The sequence below is a fragment of the Amblyomma mixtum genome, chromosome 3 (genome assembly GCF_055824585.1).
Source record: "Amblyomma mixtum isolate Tamu chromosome 3, ASM5582458v1, whole genome shotgun sequence".
NCBI classification, from domain to species: Eukaryota; Metazoa; Arthropoda; class Arachnida; order Ixodida; family Ixodidae; genus Amblyomma; species Amblyomma mixtum.
This window is the reverse complement of record NC_143014.1, coordinates 341,002,957-341,021,224: the sequence shown is the minus strand read 5'-3', so window position 1 is coordinate 341,021,224 and position 18,268 is coordinate 341,002,957. Positions and strand designations below refer to the sequence as shown.

At 46.5% G+C, this 18,268-nt stretch overlaps 1 protein-coding gene across 2 annotated transcripts; it reads right to left on the bottom strand.

Moving 5' to 3' along the window:
* Positions 1-9,906: 9,906 nt before the first annotated feature.
* LOC149356140 (uncharacterized) lies at positions 9,907-17,985 on the bottom strand. 2 transcript variants are annotated; one of them, XM_089577746.1, is made up of 5 exons: positions 17,645-17,985; positions 16,066-16,114; positions 15,883-16,007; positions 14,385-14,543; positions 9,907-10,988 (listed from the first exon to the last, which is right to left on the bottom strand). In XM_089577746.1, the coding sequence occupies exons 1-5, from the start codon at positions 17,684-17,686 to the stop codon at positions 10,920-10,922; spliced, it is 444 nt and encodes a 147-aa protein (XP_089433872.1). In that variant the 5' UTR covers positions 17,687-17,985; the 3' UTR covers positions 9,907-10,919. The 2 variants fall into 2 exon arrangements, with proteins under 2 accessions (XP_089433872.1, XP_089433871.1); XM_089577745.1 differs by having other exon boundaries at positions 9,911-10,988; positions 15,883-16,114; positions 17,645-17,980.
* Between the last annotated feature and the right edge of the window lie 283 nt (positions 17,986-18,268).

Genomic DNA, 18,268 nt, shown 5'->3' with positions numbered 1-18,268 from the left:
AAGCACTGGCGTTTTTTCGGCAGAGCCGACGTACGCTCACCATCTGTTGACACACGTGTCGCGCAGTACGAAAAGTGGGGACAGCGTCGATCGTGTCCCGATCTCATGTCTCGCGTAACCGCTGTTTTTAGCCCTCAGATCAGGCACCAGCCAGGCCGACTTCTCCCCTTCTTGAACTGGTCGATTTAGTGAAAAGTTTGAATTCCTGAAATTATATTCTTTCCTAGCCCTGGGTCTTTGGTTTTGTGACGAAAAAATATAGCAAAATATTCCGTAAATTCATAAATTACGGTTTTTAGATCTGGTCGTGAAAAATTGTGAGGTAATGCGGTTTCTGATGATCCTTGCACGTCGCGAATTCTGCGGGCTTCCGACGACGGAGTACCACAATGGTAGCATCACTACGAAGAGGGATCAGAGGTTTCGTTGATTTCAGTGCCGCATTTCTTTGACCAAAGCGAAAGCGAAGAGGCCATAACAAGGGAGTGAACTTAAAGGGTTGTTTTTTGATCTACCACATTTTCAGTGATTGTCATCCCTCCCCCCTTCGTAAATTTGTAAATAATGGAAATAGAATGATTTTATTTGTCGCGAACGGTTCCAGACACGTAGAGAAGTGCAATAAATGTCCCGATTTTGTTCCTAAAGGAGCAGTAGTATGTTAGTTATTTTTTAACAAAAGTTTTCGTGTGACTATGCAAGCATAAGTACTGATAATCTAATAAAAAAGAAGTAATACCGCCATCATAGAGAACAGGGCTTTGGGGACATGCTGGCATAAAAACTTTCCGCACTTTACACTTAATTATTCAAGACCCAGGGTGACTTGACCGAAGAACTGCACCAGGTATAGCTGAAAATAAAACGCATTACTAAAATTACCAGAGCAATTTCATATTTGCACCAAATTTCGTTACATATATCATGCATCAATAAAGAAAAAACTTTTCATTGCCTCATCCCCTGTAAATCTCGCTACGTGCTCTTTTGGTAGCCCGCCTGCGGTTGCTTCTTTCCAAACAGGCTTCGCGATCATGTACTACTTTATAAAGCAACTTATGACACATGCATGATGCAATGAAAAGGATGTGGTTTTTAGCACACTTAAAGTACGCTGTTCGAAGCATGCCAACATGACCGCGCAAGATTGTCACAACTTACCAGACTGCTTTCTACTAGAATCAAATGATCATGTCGGTCATGTTAAGAAATAGTTTCAAGAATATATTAAATGCCCTAAAACGCGCCATTATATTTTCGTATAACTTCTACACACGTTAAAACATGATGTGCTATCAACGAAATAACGAACTCGTTGATGGGGAATGACCTTGCCGGCGCCCGTGCACACTAGCGCAGGGTGATAAGTACGTGCGCAGCTACATGCTTTTTTTTTTCCTTGCACAGTTTTAAGCGTACCATGCTGTTGTTCATTTGAATGAGCGCAAAAATTTCCCTGCTATGAAGTACGTTGACTGGCAGCGCCTGTCGACACCCAGACTTCACGCTTTTACTACCGCGGCCCATTTCCTAATGCGGTATTTATATGCGAGAAACCTATTAAGGCTAATCTAATTTTCCGTTTTATGATACTACGTGCATAAACAACGACACAGCTGGTCAGTACATGCTACTTCTGCAGTGCGTAGCCACGATGCAGCCGCCGGTAGCTGCGGCAACTGCGGTAGGCACGGGTAGAGTTCCTGTACGAGGGGGTACCCAAAAGAAACCGGACTTATTTTTGCTTGAACTTATTTCTTCAAATTTTAAGCACAGACCTTCAATCTCCTTCAAAGTATTCCCCACTTGCAATGATACGCTTGTAGAATCTTTCATTCCATTTTTCAAAACATTGTTTAAATTCATCTTTTGTGATGCTTGACAGTGCCTCCGTCGTTTTTTTCTTCACCTCAGCAACATAAGCGAAACGCTTTCCATTCACCCATTTTTTCATTCTAGGAAACGAAGAAAGTAGCACGGGGCAAGGTCGGGAGAGTATGAGGGTTGAGGAATAGGGGTCATGCCATTTTTGGTCCAAAATTGTCGTTGAGACAGGGCTGTGTGAGCAGGGGCATTGCCATGATGGAAAAACTAGTCACCCGACCGCCACAAATCTGCCCGCTTCCACCGCACACTGTTGCCCAATCTTTTCAAAACATCCAAGTAGAAAGCCTGGCTAACTGTCTGACCCTGCGGAACAAATTCTCAATGGACGACTCCTCTCACGTCGAAAAAACAAATCAGCATTGTTTTGAGGTTTGGTTTCACCTGACGAGCTTTCGTGAGGCGAGGTGAATTTGAAGTTTTCCATTGGCTTGATTGTTGCTTTGATTCAGGATTAGATTCAGGAACACTTGAGTTGTCCCCATAGCATCGTCCTTGTACGTCTTTCTTAATATTTCAAGAGTTTCCATTCAACTTTTTCCGAGCAAAAATCAAAATTTCACCGGCGCACGCTGTTCACGAAAATCAGTCATTACAAAAACGACATTCACACAAAACAGTCGTCACTCTAAAACTCTGCCTAAACTAGTCTGACCTCTTTCAACGACGGCATTCGGCTTACTGACTCTGGAATGTTCGTTCTATGCGCTCCTAGTGGCAAAACGCGGTACCACAAAAGCTTTGCCGACCAAAAAATTTAGTCCGGTTTCTTTTGGGTACCCCCTCGTATATGCTCAGGAACTCTAGGCACGGGCAGGCGGAACCTGTTTTGCCTACCACGCGAAAGTCGCTACTGACATCAGCGCCACCGCATCTCCGTGACGTCGCGGACCAGAATTTTGAGCCTCTCCAGGGCAACGTTACTAGAACCAACTCAGTTTCACAGCTCCCCATACCGCCCAGCGGAGGAGAGTGTCCCAAGCTGCGGTCATGAGAACTAACGGCGCTGCAGTCGAGTCTTGCTCCCTGCCGGGCGCGTCTTCTGCTACACGCATCGCGGAAGCGTGGAGCGGCCGGCACATATGAGGTTTTGGCGAGCTGCATTCGCGCTCTACATGGCGGCAGTAAAATAATACTTCCATTACGGCACCTTTTGCTTCGAAGCTGCGTGTTATCTTTGAGAACACGATTGTGTGATGCGAAATTAGGCTGTTAATATTGTGAAAAAATTGCAAAAACGCTGAAATGACTGTCTGTGGAGTCATCGTTGGGATACCCGCTATTGCATCCCGGTGCAAAGCAGGTCAGCATGAAGAGGCCCAATGACACAAAATACTAACAAAAAATTCAGGGGCCACTTTGCCGATCTGAAGTGCGCGAGGAGAAAGCATTTCCATGCAACTTTGGCCGCACGGCTGTTGGCACACACGAGGCGACTAGGATTGGCGACTTGGATATGGGGCGACTTGGATTGGCTAGCCATGACAAATTGGGTCGAGACTAATTAGTCATGACCCATAAATGATTAATTACGAACTAGTCATGTCTGGTTAATGACTGGCTAGTCATGAAAAACCAGTCATAATTACTAATGGCTGGTTAATGACTAACTAGTCATGACTGCTTAACTAACCAGTCATGACTAATTAGTAATTGGTCATGGTTACTCATGAACAACCAGTCATGACTAACCATGACTAACGGCTAACCAGTCATGACTAGCCATGACTGGTTAATTACTAACTAACTAGTCATGACTAACCATTCATGACTAATTGGGTCATGACTTGACCCATGACTTACTAGTCATGTCTGGTTAATGACTAGCTAGTCATGACTAACCAGCGATGACAAACCAGTCATGACTAGCCATGACCAGCTAGTCGTTAACCAGTCATGACTAGTTATGACTAACTAGTGATGATTGCTGAATGACTAACCAATCATGACTAATCAGTCATGGTTAGTCATGACTAACCATGACTAATGGCTAACCAGTCATAACTGCTTAATGACTAACTAGTCATGACTTACAAACCATGACTAATTAGTCATGACCCATGACTTACTAGTCGTGATTGGTTATTGTCTAACTAGTCATGACTAGTTAATTGATGACTGGTTAATGACTAGCCAGTCATGACTAGCTAGTCATGACCAACTAGTCATGATTGGCTAGTGACAAACTAGTCATGTCTGGCTAACTAGCTAGTCATGACCAACATTACTAGAACTTGGTTCTAGTAACGTTGGTCATGACAAACAGTCATGACTAACCAGTCATAACTATGCATGACTGGTTAATGACTAACTAGTCGACTGCTTAATGACTAACCACTCATTACTAATGTGTCTTTAGTCATGGTTAGTCATGGCTAACCAGTCATGACTAACGACTAACCATTCATGACTAGTTAATGAATAACTAGTCATGACTAACCAATCATTACTAACTAGTCATGAGTGATTTATCACTAACCAGCCATGACTGGTTAGTTAGTCTAACCAATCATGACTAACTAGTCATGAGTTAATGATTAGTTCAAATGCCAAATGAGTAGTTAGTGACTTTAAATGCCAAAGGCCCTGGTTCGATTCTCAGCCTCGACAGTTTTTTTTTAAGCAGTGACGCCGAAACGAGGACACATCTGCCGACGCGTCTGCTAACTACAGTATGAGGCATTAAAGGCTTTCGCCTTAAAATTAGCTGGGAAGCAGACGACACAAAACGGCTGTCGCGAGCGCTCTCTTTAAAAAGGGCGCAACAGGGCCAGCGAGCCGCACCGAGCGGCGACGAGGGAGCAAGACTCGATCGCAGCGCCACTAGTTCGCGCGACCGCCACTTGGGACAGCTCTCCGGGCAGAGCTGTGAAACTGAGATTGTTCTAGTAACGTTGCTCCAGGGCGCGGCCATGGATGGATGGATGGATAAAGCAGGGGCTTTATGGATGGATGGATAGGAGCGCCCCCTTTGAAACGGGGTGGTGGCAATTGCCACCATGCTCAGCTTTTCTTTATTTATTATTTTTTTTGTTTACTGTGTTGGCAATTCTCATTAAGATTCTCCATCAACTTTGCCTACGGTTTCCTACTATTCTAACCTTATGCCACATCTCTGCTTTTCAGCCACTGGCGCGCCGCGGTGCGGGCGTTTCTTTGGGGACTGCGGGGCTGCGGCAGTTCCGCGGCGGCGCCTGCATATATCCGCGCTTCGGGCGCTAAAAAAACATTGTCGAGCATACTTCCGCTGCGTGGCTGTGTTGCAGGAAGTATTTACGTTATCAAAGCGATAACATTGACGCCTTTTAATGACATTTAGTTTGACATTCAGGTTAATTGTGCCGGCACTTAGAACGCGCTCGTGCTGATATCGAATTCCGTCTTGGTGCTCCACCGCAAAGAAACTTTTGTTCAATATCAAGCATTAGGTGTGCGCCTAGCATGCAGTTCCAATTCCCATGCACTCTTATTCCTTCCTGCCGGCCGGACATAAAGCCCCCCACCCCTTCCACAAACAGGGCTTCCTTGTCGCCGCGCCAGTTTATTAACAAATTACCGCTGTGAGCCCACTGAGTCGCAGCGCCTACAGAAAAGAAATTTGGTCATGGGTTATGCAACCTGGTGCATAAAAACGTACTTTCGCTTAATTTATCAAAGCTTGAATAGATATGAGCAGCTAATCCAGCTTTCACTAATTCTGAGGTGCGAAGTCGCGTTATTTTATTCAGGAGCTCTCGCCGAGTGTGAGAGCGTTGCGTAGCCGTTTGGCTAAGTGTGAAAATGTAATGAAATCGCGCATAGTATTTTACTATGAATAAAGTAGATACCGCACCGCTGCGGTGGCTCAGTGGTTACGGCTCTCGGCTCTGGCCCAAAAGACGCGGGTTCGATCCCGGCCGCGGCGGCCGAATTTCGATGGAGGTGAAATTCTAGAGGCCCGTGTACTGTGCGATGTCATCACCATCATCATCAGCGTGACTACGCCCACTGCAGGGCAAAGGCCTCTCCCATGTCTCTCCAATTAACCCTGTCCTGTGCCATCCGATGCGTGCACTGACATGGCCTGCGCCTGTGCGATGTCAGTGCACGTTAAAGAACCCCAGGTGGTCGAAATTTCCGGAGCCCTTCACTACGGCGTCCCTCATAGCCTGAGTCGCTTTGGGACGTAAAACCTTAATAAACCAAACCAAACTAGTGTAGATACCAACCGCAGAAAGATACTATAGATAAACTTTTACCCCCCAGATCCCTCTGACATGCGTGCGGAAAAAGCAGCTGAAATAGGTAGCGGTCGTGCTTACAATCCTGTGCATGAAATGTGTTTAATGAGAACAAGAGCAAGCTCAGCGCAAGGATGCCGAACACGTACTTGTGATCGAAAACGCGCGCTCCGTCGGGACAACCTTCAGTCTGCAGCTCGCCTATCCAGTTACTACTCCACTGAGTCAAATCAATAGATCTACATTCTCATGCATAAAATTATCATAGATGATATCGAACGTAAAAGGCGACAACAAACGACACGACAGCGCAGAAATTTGCTTAGAAGTGACGGTTTTCAGTCCGTACACTACCTGGTCGACTACCCTCGTAGGTCACGTTAACGAGTAACTGCGCACAAGATAACCGCAGTACTGTCTGGAAGAGGGAAAATGTGAGTAGTGACGCACAGCACACATCCTCATACGTTAGCTGATGGAGCACAACAGCGGCAGAAGCGAGCACGTAAACATGCGTTTAACGCGCGGCGCCGGCGCGACCCGCAGTCCCTCGGGCCGCGCGCGCCGACAGATGGCGACTGGTGTCGAGAGTAGGAGCGCGCCCGCAGCCTGCGTGCGAGGCGCGCTCCTACTCTCGACACCAGTCGCCATCTGTCGGCGCGCGCGGCCCGAGGGACTGCGGGTCGCGCCGGCGCCGCGCGTAGAACGCATGTTTACGTGTTCGCTTCTGCCGTTGTTGTGCTCCATCAGCTAAGTATGAGGGCGTGGGCTGTGCGTCACTACTCACATTTTCCTTCTTCAGACAGTACTGCGGTTATCTTGCGCGCAGTTACTCGTTAACCTGACATACGAGGGTGGTCGACCAGGTAGTGTACGGACTGGAAACCGGCATTTCTAAGCAGATTTCTGCGCTGTCGTGTCGTTTGTTGTCGCCGTTTGCGTGCGATATCATCTATGATAATTTTAGGCATCAGAATGTCGATCTATTGATTTGACTCAGTGGAGTAGTAACTGGATAAGCGAGCTGCAGGCTGAGGGTTGTCCCGCCGGAGCGCGTGTTTTCGATCACCAGTACGTGTTCGGCACCCTTGCGCTGAGCTTGCTCTTGTTCCCATTAAACAGATTTCATGCACAGGATTGTAATCACGGCCGCTACCGATTTCAGCTGCTTTTTCCGCACGTATGTCAGAGGTCTCTGGGGGGTAAAGGTTTATCTATAGTATCTTTCTGCTGTTGGCATCTACCTTAGTTTGGTTTGGTTTATTAAGGTTTTACGTCCCAAAGCGACTCAGGCTATGAAGGACGCCGTAGTGAAGGGCTCCGGAAATTTCGACCACCTGGGGTTTTTTAACGTGCACCGACATCGCACAGTACACGGTCCTCTAGAATTTCGCCTCCATCGAAATTCGGCCGCTGCGGCTGGGATCGAACCCGCGTCTTTTGGGCCAGAGCCGAGAGCCGTAACCACTGAGCCACCGCAGCGGTGCGGTATCTACCTTATTCATAGGAATATACGCGCAATTTCCTTACATTTTCCACACTTAGCCAAACGGCTACGCACACTCTCACACGCGGCGAGAGCTCCTGAATAAAATAACGCGACTTCGGACCTCAAAATTAGTGAAAGCTGGATTAGCTGCTCATATCTATTCAAGCTTTTGATAAATTAAGCGAAAGTACGTTTTTATGCACCAGGTTGCATAAACCATGACAAGATTTGTTTTCTGTTTGCGCTGCGACTCAGTTGAGCTCACAGCGGTAATTTGTTGATAAACTGGCGCGGCGACAAGAAAGCCCTGTTTGTGGAAGGGCGGTGCTTTATGGCCGGCCGGCAGGAAGGAATAAGAGTGCATGGGAATTGGAACTGCATGCTAGCCGCAAACCTAATGCTTGATATTGAATAGTTTCTTTGCGGTGGAGCACGAAGACGGAATTCGATACAAGCACGAGCGCGTTCTAAGCGCCGGCACTATTAGCCTGAATGTCAAACTAAATGTCATTAAAACGTGTCAATGTTATCACTCTGATAACGTAAATACTTCCTGCAAGACAACCACGCAGCGGAAGTATGCTCGACAATGTTTTTTTAGCGCCCGAAGCGCGGCTTTATGCAGGCGCGGCCGCGGAACTGCCGCAGCCCCGCAGTCCCCAAAGAAACGCCCGCACCGCGGCGCGACAGTCGGTGCAAAATGGCCGCGCCCGGGAGAAGCTCAAAATTCTGGTCTATAGGCGTTAAATCAGTTACTCAGACAAAAAGGTTGCCGACGATTACGTTACTTTCTAATGCGAAATTTGAGCGCAGCTCATCAGCTGTTTCAGCTTTACAATTGCAGACGTGTTATTTTGCTCACATATTCCTTCTTCAAGAAAGACTCCACTAACAGTTCTTGTTTTTCATGCAGGGAGCTTTGTGACCAGGGAAATAGGTGGATATATGCTCGAGTTGTTGCACCAATGCCTGTTTCTCAGAGACGAGGTCTATGCAAGTATTTCGCGAGGTTGTCACGAAGGACTTACATCGGTTGCCTCGCTCATGGCTCAGAAATAACTGGCAGAGAATAAACAAATTTGTATAAGCAGGCGGTTAGCAGTGGCGAATGGCGGCGGCTATGCGTTTCGGCTCGGGTGGTGCACATATCGAGATCCGCCGCCCCCGATCCGGCGCTCTGATTGCCGCCGCACTGGGGGACTGGACGAGTTGCAAAGAGAGCAATTAAGCTATCGGCAGATCGCCGGAGGCAGCGCGTGGGCGCATAGGAGCATTGCGGGGGCGAAGAGATAGTTGGGACTGGCTGATGCCACTGAGGCTGCTAGCGAGTCAAATGAACGTGGCTCCGCGTTTCGGCTCGGGATGCACGCACCGTGATCCGCTGATGCCGGGCCGGCGCTTCGGCTACCAGAGAACACAGCGCGCTATCGTGCGGTCTCCGCCACGGAAGAAGAGGGCGGGTCGGGGCGGGGGGGGGGGGGGGGGGGATGCACGCAGTGGCGAACGGCGGCGGCTATATGCGTTTCGGCTTGGGCGTGCTGGAGATGGCGCCATGAGCGCGCGCGGCTAGAGCAGCACGTTGTCCTGGAGCTGGTTACGAGGGACAACCGCGACGCCGCGAAACGCACGCCAAAGAGCTGCGCTCTGAAAAACAACTCAGAACATGCATGATTAGAACTCGGAACAAGGATGATGATGATTAAAACTTTATTTTCACCGATGTAGCTGGCCCCCTACGCCCCGCCCCCGGAACACAAGCCCAGGGGACGGAGGTCGGCACTTCCGCAACTAAAGACTGGCGAAAATACATTGGTTCTTCGCTGCTTCAGCCATCAGGTGTACAGCTCGTTACTGGTCGGCGGGGACCTTGCTCCGCAGCAGGGCCTCCCATGCTTCTTACAATATTTTCCCCAGGGTCCGGGGCATTCCAAAATTATATGATTGAGGCTGCTCGAGCTCGCTCCGGAGGTTATACATTTATCATGTTTCCTATCGTCTACCTGAGTATGAAACAACCAGAAGGAGTTTGCAACATTTTTGGCCTCTGTATTGTTTAAGCCTGAATTCAGTGGTGGCACGAGACGTCTTTCTAACCTATAGTTCTCGACCGCTTTCTGCTTATGTTTGCAAAAGTTTTCCTTCCTCCATGTGTTCGTCCATCTCCTGGTAGTCTGTTGGCCGGTTACCTGAAAGTAGAGATCTCGGGCTAATGCGTGGGCCGCCTCATTACCGGGGATGAATGTGTGTACTTGGACTGAAATGATGAGGATCTTGCGATCAATTTTCGCTGCGGGCAGCATGCGAGCCACTTCCGATGAGACCCTGCCGTTTCGGACCTTCTAGGTTGCAGTTTGCTGCCACCAGGAATCAAACTAGCCTGTTCTTTTGCCCATTCTTTTGCCAGCTCTCTTGCTGTTGATTTGCTCTTCTTGAACACTGCTCATGTTCTTTTGATCGTTATTGAAAACTGCTGAGCAACCTTGCTGTGCTCTTTGCTCAGTCAATCTTAGTGATTTTTACTTTTGCTGAGAATATCTAGTCGTTCGTAGTCCTTATCAATTGTATAATCATTTCTTTTTGTTCTTCCTGTACTAATCTTCTTTCGGCCTCACCTCTTCTACCCTACAAGTGGAGAGGGGAATGTCTCCCTGAGCTTTCCACTGTGTGACAACCATGGCGGGTGGATAGTAGTGGCACGTGGCTCCACCTGACTTGCTCCACCAGTCAAGTGTACACAACAGTATCCTGCCGGACGACGACGGACATGTTTTTTCATGGTGGTGCTATGAATGCTAATGTATTCAAATGCATCAAGCACTAGAAATACCTGCAAGGAACTGAATGTAAGGTTCAGGGTGTCTAATTTCACATTGTACTGTTATGGACAAAAGTTCGGGGTATGTGGATTTTTGGGGAAAAAAAAGAATATTCTGTGCAGCCTCGCCAGTATATCAACTGGTATTATTCCAGTGGATGCAGCAGACATGTTGCCTCGTGATTCAGTGCTGTTAATTGGCGTGCTCTGGCTAACTGCGTAGAAATATTTTGCATTGAAACTGCATACTGCAAGCTTTTGGGCATGGCTAATTAATAATCACACGCACAACACAAATTTTTGGTCCGCAATATATGTTGCATTTTACAAACTATAAAAGAATACAAAATATACCACGACTTGTCAAAATACTATGCATGGCAAAAAAATACGCCATCGTGATCAATCGATTCCAGGCCGAAATGCGGTCACTCGGCTCCTAAGTCTCGGAAAACCGCAACGTGGTAGCCGAGTGCCTTCGGCCAGCAGCTGCGGTCTCAAACACTTCCACCTAAGGCGGCTCTCCCTTGGTCTCTGCAAGGCTGCCACGCCACAGCCATTGTCCAACGTGGTGAAGACCCTGCACGGCAAGGTTCCAACACATTGCAACCCAAACTCACAAACTAATGAGATTAATAAATAAAAAAATTTGTCATGCGGTCTCCACAGAACACTTGGTTTGGAACAAGTGTTAATGTGCGAAGCAACACTCATTTCCCTTCTGCACATTTACCAGCACGCAGCTCAAATCACCAGCAGAACATCTGGAATCTAACACAAGCATTCGATATGGGAATAGGCAGTGCAAGCTCTTACTCAGTAACATCGCTGGGTTCTGTGCACTACTGGAGATACTACAAGGGCATCACTGAGGCATGTGCTACAGATCCGGAATATCCCCAATCTGTAATCTTTCGTGATGTCTCTCCCACAGGAAACACACGATGATGAGCTCAGCTCTGCTAACTTCAGCTAAAGAATCCGTTGAATAGAAAGCCAGCCAGCAAGACTTTCATTCCTCTTACCTGAACTTGGGGGAGGGTGAGGCTGAGGGGGTGGGGTAGGATTGTGTCGTGGACCACGGTGTGAAATGCATATCAGTTGGGGTACAACCTTCCATTGCCCAACCTCCTGACACCCCAAGCCTCACAAGACCTCCCCACCTCCCGCTGACACTTGAATACAGACTATATGAGAACCGTAACTGAGGTTGAGGCTGAGGTAGTTGCTACAGAAATTGTCAAAAATATATAGACCACCTGGTGTGTTTCTAGCCGTGGCCTCAGGCTTGTTTTGCCTCTTGGGCGTTCTGAATCTTTCGAGGGGGGCTGCAGGACTTGGCCTAAGCAGTCCTGAGCATATATCTTCAAAAGGTTAACAAGAGCCACACTACATGGCTGGAAAGGAGACCATTTCAGCAGTCTGTTAAAGCGATAACGTTAAGGCTTCCATTCTGCAGAAAATCCGGCGATGGCGGCAGTGCAGTAAGTGAGAAATCCTCGGAGAATGAGCCTATATGAACTACCTAGCTCAAGTGACCTAGTGGCGTCACCACAACCTGCCCACCGGATTAAGAGCAAACTGACCACTGGGGCAGGTGGCAGATCAGTTAATAATTGGTTAGAAGAGATTGCTTGGGAAGAGCAACATGGGTTTCAAACCCCACTGATGGCAGCACCTCCCATCACCAGGCACAGGTGCACAGCTTAACTGCTGCACCACTTTGCTAGGGGTGGTATGAGGGCTCCCAGAGATCTATGAGCATGAAGTCGAAGATGACCAAATTCGACATATAAGGGCAATGACCAATTAAAGCTATCAGACTTTATACCTGTTAACGATACCGCACTTATCACAATGAATGCTAAAATAGAGCATAAGTGTCCCCGCCAGGTTTTTTTCGATAATGATTGTACATATCTATGAGTTCAGTGTAAATGCTGAGACTCGACACCAACTAAATGCGGACACAAGTGCAGTGGTGTCAGCGTCCAAGTTGTTTGTGCCCTGTCCTTACAGTCATGCTGCGTATACATACATATGCATACTGACTATTAGGAAACAGCATCGGAATAAACTTCGAAACAAATGCTAATATGTTTTTATGGTTTAATGCCCCAAAGCGACTCGTGCTATGAACGACGCCATAGAAAAACTAGAGCTACAGAAATTTTGACCACCTGGGATTCTTCAACTCTATGTGGTTATAATTTCTGGAGCTCCTCACTACAGCGTCCCTGATAGCCTGAGTCGCTTTGGGATGTTAAATCTTATAAACCGATTTCAATTTGTTGCCAAAGACCAAATGAGACATGCGTGATACAGCCGTTATAAGATTACATAATACAACAAACCGAATGCGCGCAGATGTTATGAACCTTGCTTCACCAGAAGCAGCTACTGTCCATCGGCAAAACTCTAATCTGGGTGGCAGAAGCGTTTGCGGAGACAACACCTCCCACCGGCCACCTTCCAGACCTCACTCCCCAAGCTAGGGAGCTCCCATCTACGCACCGCCACCCTCGGTCAACCCCCTCATCTGTGCCCACTGCCACCCACCAGAGGTGCCATTCACCACTGAATTCTACTTTCCAGATGCACCACGCACCACCAGCCCTGATACCGCTCCATCCACAAGGCCTCCATCTACTAGAAACCCCTGCAACAGCTGAACCAAAATGTCACTGTAAAATCGAAGTTAAGGAAGCAGCGAGTAAACCTGCTGCCCTCCAGAAGCACCAGGCTCCTCCCTGTATCTAGGGGACTGCCCCCCACCCACCGCCAACCTTCACCCCACCTGCACCTATTCCACAAATCCACCCACCACTACCCACTCATATCCGCCCCTATTCACCCTCCAGAGAACCTCTTATCACATGTATGAAGCCTCGGCATAGAGCAAAAGTGTTCATTAATGTGAAAACATGAAACTAATAACTAAGGATGAATCTAACTGCTCTCGCAGAATTGTCACATCATTTGTCTGATTGTCCCGTAATTTTTGTTTTTTTTTCCTTTTAAAACTGTGAGCCAACCGCACAGAACAGAAAACTTGTCACCAGACCCAACAAGAAGACTGCGCACCCAAAGTGCACCTAATAGAACAACAGGAGACCTCTTCCATTCAAAAAAGAGCAATTGGAATAGAAGGTCAGAAAAAACACAGAAAAACAAAAACACTTCTAAAAGTGGCACGAATATACCGCCACCAAGTGCTCCATTTTCGTTTGTTCACTTAGAATATTTTTAAACATTTTGGGACAGATTAAGAGAACTTCTTGCTGGGCTAGTTGGTAATTCACTGTAAAAGTAGAGGCGCCAAAAAACCACACACACACACAAGAGAAGAGAACGGGACAGAGCGCCACTCAACTAGTTTATTTTTCACACCACAGATACATATATACACAACGCCAGCGCCTGCGCAAAGAACAAAATGACGCATCAATGCGATAATGACTGTTCAAAAAACTGTTTTTTGTAAGTTTTTTTAAAGAAAGTTTTTTGAGCAGTCATTGTCGCATTGATGCGTAATTTTGTTCTTTGCGCAGGCGCTGGCGTTGTGTATATATGTATCTGCGGTGTGAAAAATAAACTAGTTGTGATTGGCGCTCTGTCCCGTTCTCTGGTCTTGTGTGTGTGTGTGGTTTTTTGGCGCCTTTTCTTTTACAATTTTGGGACAGGTTCCTGTGTCACTGTTTTTTTTTTTGTTTACTGAGTCAAGCTTAATGTATTTCCTGGGACATGCTAGGGGACATAAATTCATGCATTTTGTTTCAAGATTCCGAGCAATATTCCAGACCGTCTTGTTGTCGAGCTTTCTTAATGTGCCTAAAACGGATGCCTTCCTAGTTTTGAGCACGGCCATTTTGAATTTTTTCTCTAATGCCACTGCGATACTGGCATTGAGAATTAGTGTGCAAAAGCACATTCTGTCTGGCGACCCAGAGGGAGCTGTCGATGACTTAGGCATTACCAGCTTCTTCTCGCAGCCAGCTGGGGGCAGTGAGAAGTCGCAGATCTTCTCCCACGGCCGGCACAACATCTGGAAGCGCAGCTCCAACGCACTGTGGATGCGCGTTTTGAGTTCCAAGAGGGCGCCCACAGACAACGTTTGCAGGCCATTCTTTTCCTCCTGCGAGAAATTAAATTCACTTGCGTTAGACTGCATCTTGTGTTTCCTCATGACCCGCTATGAAACAAACTGAAAGTGAAACGAGAGCAAAAAAACAGTGGGAGTATCAGAACAAAATTCACAATAACTATACACTACTCACATCTTTTTCTAATATAGTCTATACATAAGAAACATGAGGCTTAAGGAAATTTCAATAAAGCTCATTGCTCTGATTCTTTTTTTCCCTTCCACCTCTTGGTCACTTTCTGCATTGCTTACCATAACATGCTAGCTTTGCGTTGTTTTGCTTGTGAAAGTTCAAAAGCACACTGGAAAAAAAAGGAAAAGAAAAAATTCAGAGGGGTGGTCTCCCTCTTCCATCATCAGAAAGCGTCTCCATTATCAGAAAGTGTCACTAATATGTTCTTCAAAAACCAAATGGTGAAACATGCCCGAAAGGCAAAGGATGCTGAAAGGGGGAAAAAGCATACTTATTAGCATGGTATGAACAGCACTTGCAGCATTCACGAACAAGACTACGACGACTTCTAATCCAAGGCCCCCCCCCTCTTGGAATACAAGTCGTCGCAGTCTTTTGTTCGCGAAAACTGCAAGTGCTGTTCATACCATGCTAATCAGTATGCTTTTTTCCCCTTTCAGCAACCTTCGCCCTTCGGGCATGTTTCGCCATTTGGTTTTTGAAGAACATATTAGTGACACTTTCTCATGATGAGAAATGCTGGCAGATGACGCTGAACATTAACATTTGTTTTTTACCATAAGATCTTCTTTCGTATGCGAGCATTTATAATCTCTACTACTGAGCAGAACAGGGATGAGGAGAAATTAAAAAAATAATTGGAGGACTGCAGTCTGCTGTATTGCAGAAATAAGCATTTGAATGTCAGCAACTTATTTTCCAAGTCATTGTTGTCACCTTACTCTTATCACGTGACCCTTCGATGACTTTGTCAGCTTTTCAATGTGAGAGAGAAACTATGGATGTTCATATTAGTAAGCTAAAGAGTTTACTAAGCTTGCTCTAAAATATTTATTGAATTATTATTCTTTGTAATGTTGCTTTAGAACTGTGGAAAGAGTGCACTGTTGGAATAAGTGAATATTTGCGCACTCCAGGTATTGAATCAAATTACACCTTTGCATGTACGTTCAAGGCCTGGAACACTATTTGGCAACTGAATAGCTTTGGCATATTACTTCGAAATGGTGAAAAATGCTCCTTTGGCCACAGTAAAAGAAAAATAATAAAATAAATTGAAGATATGACTTTAAATTTATTGTACATATTTACTGCTCCCAAGTTTAATCCAACCAGCTCTCGTTTGTCGACAATCACCTGGAGTATCATTCGTGTTTGCCGTGAAGAAGCCGGATAGGTTGAGCCGGTACTTGGGCACCACGACCAGCATGTCCACTCGGCCCACCAGTGTGATGGCTTGCTGAAGCCACGGCTTCTTGCCGCTGAGGAAGAACAGGAGCGCCGGCGTCGAGGCTAAGCCAAGCTGCGGCATCAAGATACCTTCGTGTAGGCATCCATTATGCCGCTTCAAGGTAGCCATCTTGCAGAGCTGCATTCAGGCATACCATAGGAAAATGTTACATAGTGAATCAGGTTTCTAGAAGTAGGGGCCATGTGTTCTGCATCCATAGCGTCATGCATCACCCACTAGCAATTGTGTAGTAGCACGCAGTGCTGTTGTAAAAAAAAATTACAGGATTGCACTTAAGTCTGCTTGCAAGCGGAAACGGAAAGGCCTTCCCCTTTCCGCTATTTCTCCCTCCCCTTTTCATTTTGTTTTCCGTTTATTCTTATTTTTGGTTTTCTTCATTTTAATTTCACTATATTTATTTTTGTCCACTCTTTTTTCATTGTTTATTTTATTTTTCAACGTCAACTCATTCCCCTTTTCACCTTTTGTTTTTCTATCTCAATCACCTTCACTGCTAACATCACAGACTATCACTAATGCTATCATCATCATTGCTATCACCAACTATCACCTAGCTATCATTATCATCGATGTTGTCTTCACTATCTCTAGCACTATATCAATTGCTAAATAACTTTCACTACCATCACTATCTCTAGCACGAACTGTCACTAGGGCCATTATTTTTACCTACACTGGCTACACCGGTGTAGCAAGTGAATCATAAAATTCTAATACACTGTCTACAGTAGTGTAGCTAGTGTAGATAAAAAAAATGGCCCTTCTATCAGTACCTACCATTGTCATTGTCACTATTTTTTATTATCTACTTACCATCCCTAAAATCATTACATGCTGCAGATCGCATTTTGCATTTTATTTTAGTGATCATGGAAGTAATGATTGACAGTCTGTGTGGACACGTGCGGACAGCTTCCGTCCACGCCACTTATGAGGCAAGAAAGGTTCACGCCCTAAAAATGTTTCAATAACACCAGTTATGATGGGCACTTATGGTCCTCATGTGCCTTTAACATAAAGGCCTTCAACATAAAGCATTTCTACCTGTGGTCTTTACTAGGAAGGCATATGCCATGAAGGCCTTCACTACAAGGCCTTTCATAAAGTCCTTTACCCAGAAGGAATTTACCTCGGAGGTATTTATTCAGGTGAAGTTTGAGGCACACTGTACAGGAAAGCTATTAAGGTGTGCCACGGCGGCTAAGTGTCTACGGCATTTAGATACCGCGAGCGGAGTTGTAGGTTCAGTGTCTGACACGGCGGCAACATTTTGATCGAAAAGCAATGCAGAAACATTCGCTGTTAATGACCTCAATCGAAATCCTAGCCATTGTTGCAAAGCAGCCCCCGATCACAGAATGCTCAATATGAATGAATTACTGGCGCGCCGTAATTAAATACAATCACTACACACAATGCACTACCGTTAGACGTACGCTGTGTATCATATGACGCTCATTGGGTAGCTTCTGCGGGATGAGGCTAGATTAAGGAAGAAAGTTTTTTTAGGATCAGAGCTACGCGGCTAAGCCTAGCCAATTACAGAAAGTACCGAAGTCTTCCAGGGCCGCCCGATGTGGTAGAGGCCACATACATTATGCTTTAGTTTCAACGGCAATTGCGATAAAATAGGCATGCATTGATCACCTCCAGTCTATCCAGCGAGGTAGTTGAAAGGGGTTCCTCCATACGAGCTCAGAATACGAACGTCTGGTGCGTACGTGCCTCAGAACCTCAACACGTGTGCCGTTCTGAGAGCGTTGTCGCGAGTGCTGTCAAGCATAGAGGACGCAGTGATCTAGCGCGCGTCTTCGTCTTTCTCTTCGCCTGTGTTGGGGAAAGAAAACCAGAAACACCGCTGAAACACCAGAGAGTAGTAAAAAATGTAACCTAGTGAAAAAATTTCAGCACCTAAGATATTATGCCCCACTAAAGGACTCCTCAGAAAACTGTTGAAGTGGTGCACTGGAAGACAGCCGCGCCGCGGCGCTGCGGCGCAACGCCAGTGACTTTAACGCCACCTAACGCCTTGATTGATGTGCACGTAGCAGACGAACTCTTGCTGTGCAAGCATGTTTTTTTTCGCGTATCGCCTGCCGCTTCGGAAGCCGCTGGCGCGATAGCCGCACATGCCACTTTGGTGGGGCAACTGCGCTTACGTTATTGCTCGAGCCGGCTGAGAAAACAGGCGCAGCGACGAAAGTTGCTTGCGGGTTTGGTTCCCCTCGATTCTGGGATCGAAGCTCGGACAGTGGTCAATGACAGAAACGC

Coding starts and splice junctions, on each gene's coding strand:
- LOC149356140 (XM_089577745.1), bottom strand. CDS start 17,686: ATGGAGGAACCCCTTTCAACTACCTCGCTGGATAGACTGGAG. Junction 14,544..15,882: donor AAACACGAATGATACTCCAG/GTGATTGTCGAC, acceptor AATTTCTCGCAG/GAGGAAAAGAATGGCCTGCA. Junction 10,989..14,384: donor CTGGCTGCGAGAAGAAGCTG/GTAATGCCTAAG, acceptor CTTGCCGTGCAG/GGTCTTCACCACGTTGGACA.